Genomic DNA, 10,892 nt, shown 5'->3' with positions numbered 1-10,892 from the left:
TGACTCCACGCTGGCATCAGTGTGCCGAAGGGACCCGCGCTGCCGGAGGGAGGCAGCAGATCCTGGGAGAGCAGGCAGGCTCCAGTTCCATCCCAGCATGGCATCTTGCACCTCGACTGGGAACGCAGGACCCTGATGGGCCTTTCATACTGACTTTGTCTTTTAGAATGAACCCCTTATTAATGTATACTTTTGAATGTTGGTCATATAGCTGTGCAGAGGTTTTGAAAAGCAGGTTTGTTCATGGTTTTTAATGTGCCATCCACCTTACGTGTAAGAAAGTATGTACCTGGGCTCAAAGCTGGGGGAAAACCATGAGGTTACGGTGGTTGTGGTACAAAGTTAGCGCATGTTAATTACCAGGTGTAGAATGTTTCTGCTCACATTTCCACTGGTTAACGCAGCTGGTGAAGATGCCTGAGATGGGGCAAAGGGCTGGGAGGAAAAGCAGAACCAGACCCCACCTTCCTGCAGGGACCTTTGTGGGCTTGTGGCCGGACTCTTCAAGGAGCACACTAAGAACGTGCAGACCAAACTTCTATTTTATTTAGTGAAAACTACAAAAGACAACTTGCCTCCTTCAAAAAAAAATCAGCCAGCTTGTGATAGAAAGGGAAGGTGCTGCACTGGGGGAGGGAAGAGCCCCACCACAGAATGAAACCCCTCCCTGAATCAGTACCATACCCCAAGCGTGCCGCTGCCCCGGCTGCATGGCACCTCGTAAACCTCGGCTGGTCTAGAACCCCAGCCCCGCTCCCGCGGCATCCCCGGGCCAGGGCCGAGGCTCCCCCCATAGTGCTCACAGCTCCTGGCAGCTCTGGCTCAAAGTCACTGCTGGCTCAAGTCGCATCTGCTCACGTGTGTCATTGCACTAAGTCTCTGATACTGTTTCTTTCTGGAACACTCAGGCACCCCTTTCTTTGCTGTTTAAAAAGAAAAGGCTTTCTCCCTGCACACGCACAAAGCTTGCTCTGTTCTCGGTGCCAGTCCTGGCAAATGCAATCCTTTAGAAAGCATTATCTGTTAGCAGAGCTGCTCAGGATGTTGCTCCTGCACAGCTCAGCCTTCAGGAATTGCTCTCCTATGAGGTAAGACGATGCGCAAGGGAAGGAAGGCCAGAAACTTTCTTCCGGCACTGAGGAGCGCTGCTGTTAGGCAGCAGGAGGGTCTCCTTGCTCCTGTCTCAGCCCTGTCCCCTATTTATTTATCCTGCATCATTAGCGTTTAGCCTGTGCAGTTTCTGTGGAACCCCTTCCTGTTCTGTAACAGGACTGGCAGCTCTGCTGGTGTTACTCATCCAGTACTGCCTGGATTACACCTTCAGACTAGGATAACCTGAAAATGCTGGCCCTGCTGTTTTAAAACAAAACCAAAACAACTAAGAAAACACTTATTTGAAAAGAATGTGTAAGGCTGGCTTTTAAAAGTGCAATAGAGGTTCAAACTGACCTTTGTAGTTTGTAAAACTGCTTTGCTATGGAGATTAGCAGTTAATAAAAATGAAGGGAGGGATTAATTAAAGGCATTTTGTGTTGTCCAGTCCCGTAAGAATAAATTAAAACGACTCTGAACGGCACATGCTGGGTGGTGTGGGCCCAAGGCAACAGTGATTGCGGACAAGAAGCGATTTCCCACAGCTCACAGGAAGTGGGACTGGTCTTTAGTGGCTTAAGCAGGAAGGAGCACAGCCCTTGGCACCCTGGACTCCAGGGTAAGGCTGTAGAAAAACGAAGGTTTGGTTCTCTAAAGCAAAACCTTGGTTCCTCCCTGAGGACCGCTCGTACAGAGCTGCTCCTGCCTCGAAAGCAGCTCCTGTTGGCTCTCCCACGAGGCACATCAGATTAGCTCTAATGAGAGAACAATGGAGGGAGTGGGATGAAAGGCTCCATCTGTCACACTTCATACGGCTACTTTAAAAATAAACTGAGATGCCTAGTTCTCTCTGGTGCAGTTCTGGTGCCTTCTGCCAACTGGATCCCTGAGTTGTAGGATTGTGCCCAAGTCCCTCCTCTCCCCAGCTTCCTGTATTTAAATGATGTTACAAACCGAGGGGCAGCACACGCCGCTTGGGAAGGACATACAGAATAGGCAGTACTAAACATCGTTATCCTCTGACAGCACTTTTGCTCTGTTGTGTCGGCCGCTCTGTTCGCCGGGACCTACTGGTTCTGCAGTTGCTGCTCCCGCGGCAGCGACTCTCCCCCAGTCCCTGTCAGGCGGCTGGAGGGGCGGACACGGGGAGCTGCCTCCTCCAGCCCTGGGCTGGGGGCACGGCCCACCCGCGCTCACGCTCCCACCCCCCTCCTCACGGTACAGGTGTCTGAATCCATTGTAGTAGTCGTCAGTCTCCACCATCTCATCAGGAACTGGGGCTGCAGTCGGCGTGAAAGGTGCTAAAACTGGCTGGCTTACAGCGACCCTCAACCTCTCTTGAAGGGAATTCCTCAATCCAGAAGGGCCGTGGTAGGGCAGCCTTGCCTTGGGACAGCCCTGGATGGCGTGATGGGTGGGACAGAAAATATACACAGCATTGGATGGCTGCAAGCGCATTAGCTCTTGATCCACAAGTTCCTTGCAGTGGATGAAGTCAGTGCTGTTAATCTGTAAGGAGAGATGCAGATTTTTTTTTTTTTTTTTTTTTTTGTAAGTTCATGATAAATTTCTCCCTCTTCTGGCCACGCTCCTGTAACTCTGTAATGAGGGGGCCGGGCAGGGACAGGCTGTGAGGCATGCCTCCCTGGATGCCCATCAGCAATTTGCACCTTGGCCCTCATGCACACCACTTAGCCGGAGCTCCTGAACCACCACACAGAAGGTGGGCAAGTGCTTCCTTTTAGAAGGTGACAACAGTCAGGAGGGACAGCAGGAAGGTAGGTTACTTCAGACAAAGTCAAGACCACAAAATGAGGTGACAACAAGTTGACAGCCTGGGTGTTGAAGCCTTCTAGGTATACAGTCTTAAAAGGTATGTTTTATGAAACTGGAGAAAAGCTTTAGGAAAAAAAAAACCAGCCAAAAACCCACCAACAAAACAACAGAGCTTGGTGTATCATTAGAAGCCAAACTGATTATATTTTAAAAAGCAATGCAACTGTACTTAGAAGTTTCCACAGTGTTCAGTGGGAGGCTGGGGACACAGTGGCAGGCTGGGGCCACAGTGGCAGGGTTTTTTGGTGCTCTTGGACACTCCCGTTGTGGGAGAGTCCCTCCTCGCTCAGCAGGCTCGGAGCTGTCTGTGGCCAAGCAATTTGGAAGCCTCCCTTCCCTGCCGCAGGAAAGGCCCTCTGCCCAGCCCTTCACGCGGTTTTATTCCCTCTGTCGTTAGCGCTAGCAAGGTCCGCAGCAAAGGCAGACCACGAACACACACTTCTCAGAAGTCCACTATAATGCAATGTTGGTTGTAAATACACGTGCACTTTATGAATTTATTGGTGTCCTGGCCTCAGGCTTTGTGACCAAAGGCCATTTTGATTCCTACCTGTGCTTTTTTTAGCAGATCAGTAATAACAGGAAACCAATCAGGAGTCAGCCTCTCCAGCTCTAAGGTGATGATCACCAAAGCCAATGTGGAGCCCTTAAACTGCAACAGCTGGTGGCACGCCATACAGTGCTGTAGCTGTTTGGTCAAGAATGCAACGTGGCGGGAAGGATTCATCTGAGGCAGCCCGTGTAGTAGATGGGGGCAGTTGGACATCACCATGGCATGGAACTGGAGAGAAGATAAAGTGTATATATATACATATTTTAAAAAAAAAAAAAAAGCAGAGGTCAGTGAACTTTGTATGTTTTCAAATGTTATCGACCAGAAGTACAGACTAATTTCATCTCCTATCAGGAAACCTAAAGGGTTCCTCCCCGCCCCCCTTTTTTTTTGTGTTTTGTGTTTGTACTTGCCAACCATTGAACTGGGTTTTTTTGAGCTTATGATGAATGTAAAAGGTCTGTGTTTCCTAACCATTTCTGAAGTTATCCAGATTGCTATCCAGGCGATTCAATTCAGGCCAGCAGATACGAATAGAGTAAAACCAATAGTAATGACTGCACTCTGAATTTACTGAGGAAACACGCACCTAAGAACGGCAGTTTTCACAATCAGCAGCCCAAGATGGCATAATATTTGCACATAACCTTAAAAAAGGGATCCAGGATGTGTTCGTATCACATGATTTTTGCCTTACTAGCACATGATCATTTCTTGAAGATAAAGTTTAATTGTTTCTATCAAATGTTTAGTAACTGCAATGTGAACTAAGTGCCAGATTGGGGTAGTCTCATTGCCTAAAACAAGGGTGAGTAATTAGTGGGATGAAAAGGCAAATGGTTTAAGAAAAGAAAACCTGTGTGTGAAATGTAGCAAAACTGACAGCTTTCTATGTACAGTATTAATAGAACGGAAATAGTTAGAAATATTTTTGCAGTGTGTATTTAAAAAAATAAAAATGGCATATAGCTGTGCATTATGAGAATCTTTTTAACGTCCATTTCAGTTGTCCTTTAAAGATGGGAGTAAATTTTTTGAGCAAAAATGAAGTTTTAAATGGTAGAAAACTTAAAATTTTTAAAAAAATCACTGTAACGTTCTTCAAAAGACTTGCAGATAGCTACGAATGGGTAGTTTGCAAAGCACCTTGGGAAGGATGCGTGGGTGTGTGTATGTGTGCGCATCTGTGTTTTCTAGTCTTATTTGATAAGGAGCTGTTTCTTTAAAGAAAAAAAATTTGCAAAACTTAGTGCTTACGATGTCTAAGAAATCCATTGGTGTTGCTGTGTAAAGATCCCAGTGAAGCTTATCTAGTATAATTCTTTCCATTCTCAAGATCTCAGCTGGAGAACGTTTACAACCACTCTGCACTGCGAGCATCTTCACCGATGGTATTACCTGTAAAAAAAAAATAAAAATTAAAAACAATAAAGAAGCCAACATCCTACACAGTGCTCTGTGTGTTTCTCTGTATTGTGAAGGGATCTGACAAGTTTAAACACATCCCAAAGTGCTGAGCAACTTCAGGAGACCACTTTCCTAGGTAAGTCCCATCTGAAATGAAGACCAGCCTGTGCTCGTCACAGGGCAGCTGGCTGCGAACCAGCCATTCACCTCCCGGGTCACCGTGAGCCCCCTGAATGCTGCATCGGTGATGCACATTCCCTGCTACCAGTCTCATTAGTTTTGCTCCTCCAACAAGTGAGGAGGAAGCTTCCTGTTGGCCTGTTTTACGGGGCGTTCTGTTACGGGGTTGTCTTGTTTCCTGCGGTCATTGACTCAGCTTCTCCTTTTTAGCTGAGGGGAAAAGAAGAATAACCTCAGTGTGACACATCCTAAGAAAGGCTATGAAGAGCATTTCACCACAGCAGAGGTTGTTCGAAGAGACATGCATGTCTGACTCCAACTTCTAGGTTTCCTGTTCTTTTTCAAAACAGAATGAAGGAAAGAGGAGAAAGGCAATCGGAAATGCTTTTGGCTCATGTTTGTAATGACTGAAAGAGTCTATCGGTGCACTTCTGCCATGAGAGATTATCCTGTGCAATCTCACACTTACATGGACAGTTGCTGATTTTACATGCTCACCTTGAGGTGCAGACCTGAGTCATTTCCTCACGAGGTTCAGCAACCAGTTTCAACTCCAAGCAAACTCATCTATTTTAAGCTTCCTCTGAAGAACCTCTGCTCTGTCTCACCTACCTTCCCCTCCCAGGCCCTCTAACAAGGAATTACAGCACTCGGATGGTGCGCACACAAAGCTGTGCAGCTGCATCTTGACTGTTCCCCTCAGACTAAGCCTTACTGCGAGCCGTGGATTCTGAAAAGGAGAGGTTTAAGGGCAGGAGGAGGGAAAGGCATCCATTACATGAGCAGACACAAGTCCTTCATCCATGAAGGTCACAATTCTTCCGAACAATGATGAAAGAGGACTAAAAATGTTACTGTCACCCCTTAGAGGACTACTTTGGGTAGACAAGTTAACATCTCGTTATGCCCAAGTTGCTGAAAGACCTAGAAACATGAACTACTTGAACACAAGAGGTGAGTTTAGTGTGTTTAAACATACAGACCTCATCTTCTTCATTGGTTTTTGCTGCAAGGACAAGGCAGGAAATTGCTATGCACCGAAGGTATTTTAATTGGGCCTGAAGGGAGAAGAAGAAAACACTGAGCAAAGAAGATAAGAGTCTTAGGGGAAATAATTGTCATGCTACGACAGAAGCACAAATTTCAAACTTTCATTAAGTTACAGTTGCTTCTGAATTAGTTTAGCTGCAGAAATAATCATCTGAAGCTGGAAACAGCAAGGAAAGCCAAAGTGAAACAAAATAAATCCTGCTCTTGGTGCAGTTTTTATTCATGCATCCCACAATTTTAAGACTGTGCAATGCCACAGTATTTACAATGCGATGCCACTCCTCTTCTCAGCTGAGATACTAATTAATATGCTTTTGCCAAATGCAAGTATCGATCTAAATAGAATTGAGAGCTGCAAGGCCCAGTGCAACTCGTAACTTTGCTCTTGCTTCAATGGCAGAAAAAGTTGGCCCCACAGTTTGGTTAAAAATAGCACTTTCAAAACTAAAATATTAAAAGTGATAATGCAAATGTTTTCTGATTAGCAGAGACAACCAGATGATAACGAATTCCTTGTGCTTATCACAGCATTTGGACCACAATTCACACAAACACTTATACTGAGGACTGTAAATCAGTGGAACCTCATCAAGCACTCCAATTGACATGTATGTGCTTAAAAGCCTTCCCCAGCAAAGACCCCAACTGCTCCCTAAATCTGCTGCCAAACATAGTACCTGCTTTGTGTATAAACTGATTATATACTCCTTACATCCCCAATCAGTAATCTAGCCAGGAAAAAGCTGATTCTCTACCTTTACTGATGCCAATAACCGGTTAAGGATGCTGGTAGCTAAGGCAAACGTTTCAGGGTAAAACTGGAACTGAGAGCTTATTTCTGCAATCCAGAGAACCACTTTCTTGTAACACGACAGAGAGATATCTGTGCCCTGAGGGGAAGAAAAAGTTAGAAGAAAAATACAGTTAGTGCTTTGATGATTTTGTTAACATATCTCCAAAGGAAGACTCAAATCATTCTAAGTGCTCCAATTAACATTTCAGATGTCTGAAGGCCTGGAATGAAGAAAGTTGTCAGCTGTGTCTACAGGGTGAGGGCAAGGGCAAGTTTCGGAGCAGTTTAAAGCACTCATCCGTGTTGCCCACCCAGTCAGGCTCTAGCTGTGCTTACAGGGGCCTGGTACTGGAATTTGGTAGAGCTCCGAATAGGGCAGCACCCAGCCCTCCCCTTGCACAGCTGAACCACCCAGCTGAGCTCCTACAAAGGAGGTGCTGAGTGTGCTCATTACTTCCCCCTCCAGAGATGACTGAACCCTCCAATGCAGCATCTGTTTCAACAGGGAGAGAGAAACTAGAGTCAGGAGCAGGTTTTGATTTACTCCCCAAGATTTCTTATTTCACAGCCCTTGAGTTTGCTTAGCCTTGGGACCACAGAAGCCAGGTGTATGACTCCCCCAAGGCAGAAGGCAAAACGTACTCAGTTTTTTCTTTCTTATATCTTATTTAAAGATGCATTCAGGTAAGAGGAAGGACTTTACTCTGGCTGCCATTGCAATGCCACACATAACCCGTGGCACGCATTTGAACGTTACTGTAGGAGAACTGAAAGAGCTGAGCAGCTACAGAACAGACAACATTTACCACCAGTTTGTTTAATATTACTCATCACATTATCCGTTTCACTGTTTTGCTTTATTTGGTAGTAAAAATACTTAGTAAAAAAAAATAGCATTTCTACACTATTGCAAAACAGAGACAAAGCTGGCAGGGCACTTTTGTGCATACTTCCATGGATCTGATGCACTTTACAGAAGCAGCTGAGTGTAACTGTTTCCACTGTACACAGGGGGCCGGTAAGTGTTGTGGCTTCCTAAGGCAGCAGACTGACTCGCTTTAGCAGCTGGGAATGGGGCTGGGCCTCAGTGAATTCCCTCTTCTCCTATCTGAGCAGAAGGGACTCAAAGATGGTGTTGAGCAAAATTAACCCTAACATGACGTATTTATGGCTTTACCATCAGTTGTCTGCTCTTACCTGCTCCAGTAGATTTCCCAAAACTACTTAAAACAAAATACAAAGCACCTGGTTTACATGGGGCATTACTCAGATGTAAGATGGGACAAACACAGACCTTCCTCCCCCTCTGTTCCTTAAGCTTATTCCATGTGGGATGACTTTGCATTCAGGTGGATTAGATGGCAGGACCAGCACTACATCTCTGCAGAGTCCCTTAGGAACTTCCAAAGAGGACAAGGGGAAATACCTTCAGGGTGAGATTCTGGAAAACCGGCACTTTCCAAATCCTAGCTTCTCTCGCTAAGGCATTTTCCAGGAAGCAGGCAAGTCTCAAGCTCTCTGGAGGTCCAGGGCATTTCATGGCAAGTCTTTGAGCCAGTTTCCCTGATGGGAGCCGCTGTCAAAACCAAAAAAAGAATTATAAAGCAACCTCCCAACTCCTTGAACTAAGTATGATTTCCTCTCGTGATGCCTTTCCTAAGTGGGGAGCAGCCATACGACTTGTTTGCTGACAGAGCAATCCTGTCATCCATTTTCCCCAGGGGAAGCTCATGATGAAAGAAAACGTGTCAGATCGCCAAACAATGCAGTCAAGCTTTTTTCCTCCCGGGCTGTGTAAAGGCTTGCTTGAGTAACCTCAGGTGAACAGCAGTATTACTCCTTACCTTGTTCCACACATTCAGCTCTGCATCTGCAGAGCTCTTAAGCTGTAACCCCTTACCACCCGCTTTCAAATTTCTAGCAAATAGAGAGCTATTGTTTCCCTACAAAAGCTCAAAGATGACTACTCTTAGTAGGTTTATTAGTTCCCAGTTAACAGTTTTCCTTAAAGCAATTTAATCTTTCTCTGTTGAAGATATGTAACAGCACCACTTTGGAAACATCACTTTCCAGACTAAGCACGTATTTACATGAAATAAATATCTCTGAATGATAGCACATAAGAACCAAGCAGTGGGAACATCTCAGCCTGAAACTAGGTATTTCAGTGCTGACGTTCTGGTGTCTATAACAGCAGAAAAAAGATGTTACTAGATATAAAATTTTTGCTTTTCTTTGTAAAGAGTGGTGGATGCAGGCTCCCTCATCAGTGTTTTCTGGAAGCTCACACCGTTCTCTCTACAGCTCCATTAAAACCCCCAAAGTGACATGAACTCTCTGGAAACCGTTCTGCAGTTCTGGAGCTGAAACTCTGTGGTGCGTGTGCTTCACTGGCGGCAGGAACCGCACACGGCTGGGGCTTCCACTGCCACTGGATGTCAGAGCATCCAAACCCGACTGCCCGCACCCTGTCAGCAGGGGGAGAGCCAGAAAAAGCTTTATCTGTCCAGTCTGACGCACAGAAGAGTTTCTCTTTCTGTAGCTAGACAAAGAATTAATTAAAAGCTCACCCTCCGGCGACTCTCCCTGAGAACGGCACCGAGCCGTTCCCGCACCACCAGCGCCCCGCCTGCCCTTCCAGTCCCGCACAGCGCCCGGGGGCGGCGGGGAGCCCCGTCCCGTCCCGTCCCGTCCCGTCCCGTCCCGCCCCGGCAGGAGACCCCCGCCCCGCCAGGGAGAGCCGCGGCGCCGTCCTTGCCGTCCTTACCGTCCCCGCCGGGGGTGCTGGGCCGGGTCCGCACGGGCATGGGGGCGGCGGACGGGCGCTCGGTGCGGTCCCGCGGCCGGAGAGCGGCTCGGCGGGGCTCAGCGGGGCTCGGCCGGGCGGGACGGGCCGCACCGCCCGCTGCCATCCGCGGCTGCGCGCAGGGCCCGCCCCGGCCCACCCCGGGAAGGGCGGCGGAGCCCCGTCACGGATCCGTGAGGTGTCTCAGTGCCCTTTGCCCGCAGGCGCTGCTGAAGCGAGTAACTTCTGTGAAATAAAGGTACAAAAAGCAAGAGAAAGCTGAGAAAGCCCTTCTCAGCACAGAAGGGTCTCTAGGAGGGTCTCTGACTGCAGCCCCCCGGGTGACCGTGCTTGTCCTGGGAAAGCGCAGCCTTGTCCTGCACGCAGCTTGATCTCACGGGGAGCGGCTCCGCTGGATCACCAGATCACTGCTCTCCTGGTCCAAACACCTTGGATCTTCTCAGATGAACGTCGTCTCAGCCCGCGTGGGCTGGTCCCACCTGCACAGAGATCGCTGTGTCAGGCAAAGCCCTGCATTCCCAGGACCAGGACGTGATGAACCTTCGGCATAGCCCGAAATCCGCCCCTGCCCCCTCTCCTGCCTTGACAAAAGCCTGCCCGTTCTTTGCCGTGGCCCCATCCACAATACCCTTTGGCTGCGTCCACCCCATCCCCAACGCCCGCCAGGAGCTGTTTTCCTTCCCGCCCCTGGAAAGGATCCTTGTTTTGTGTGTTTCATGGACCCCTGTCCCCTCCCAGGGCTGGGCCGCTCTGCCAGCACTGCGTTTCATCCCGTGTTTGCTTCCAGCCAGGGTCTCTTCACCTCTCGCGAGCGCTTTCCTCAGCTTTCCCCTTGGCGCCTGGTTCCCTTTGTTTTTCTCACCCAGCATTTTCTGTGGGGAGCTGGTTAATTTTATGTTAAACCTTTTTTTATTCCTCAGCTTAGCCTGCCCACACACGACTCCCTGTTCTCTCTCCAGCCCTTTGGGTTATATATTTTTGGTGCTAAATGACTCTATTAGTCTACAAATCTTTGCATACAGCAGAGCTCTGAGTAATACTGTGGCAATGTATAAATAACAAAGCGACTGTGTTTGCTGAACACCTTGTCCTCCAGCTTCCTGACTCACCTGGAGACGCTCGGCTGGGGGTGAGGGAATGGCCCCGTCCTGTCATTGCCGGCGTGTTCCCGGCCC

The 10,892-nt window shown here is 48.0% G+C and overlaps 1 protein-coding gene across 1 annotated transcript; it reads right to left on the bottom strand.

Annotated features, from left to right (window-relative positions):
* Positions 1-524: 524 nt before the first annotated feature.
* On the bottom strand, positions 525-9,842 carry CCNI2 (cyclin I family member 2). Its single transcript, XM_075766557.1, has 7 exons — positions 9,482-9,842; positions 8,338-8,487; positions 6,874-7,008; positions 6,052-6,126; positions 4,739-4,879; positions 3,479-3,709; positions 525-2,601 (listed from the first exon to the last, which is right to left on the bottom strand). Exons 1-7 carry the CDS (start codon positions 9,821-9,823, stop codon positions 2,095-2,097), a joined length of 1,581 nt encoding a protein of 526 aa, XP_075622672.1. The 5' UTR covers positions 9,824-9,842; the 3' UTR covers positions 525-2,094.
* Positions 9,843-10,892: the final 1,050 nt, after the last annotated feature.

The sequence above is a fragment of the Balearica regulorum genome, chromosome 14, assembly GCF_011004875.1.
Source record: "Balearica regulorum gibbericeps isolate bBalReg1 chromosome 14, bBalReg1.pri, whole genome shotgun sequence".
NCBI classification, from domain to species: Eukaryota; Metazoa; Chordata; class Aves; order Gruiformes; family Gruidae; genus Balearica; species Balearica regulorum.
This window is presented reverse-complemented; position numbering and strand designations above follow the sequence as displayed.

Bases quoted from the DNA above. Each gene is read 5' to 3' on its own strand.
- CCNI2 (XM_075766557.1), bottom strand. From the start codon at position 9,823: ATGGCAGCGGGCGGTGCGGCCCGTCCCGCCCGGCCGAGCCCCGCTGAG. The intron at 8,488-9,481 runs GTGAGCTTTTAA...TGGTTTTGACAG, and splicing joins TCAGGGAGAGTCGCCGGAGG to CGGCTCCCATCAGGGAAACT. The intron at 7,009-8,337 runs GTATTTCCCCTT...TCTTCCCCTCAG, and splicing joins TCCAGAATCTCACCCTGAAG to GGCACAGATATCTCTCTGTC.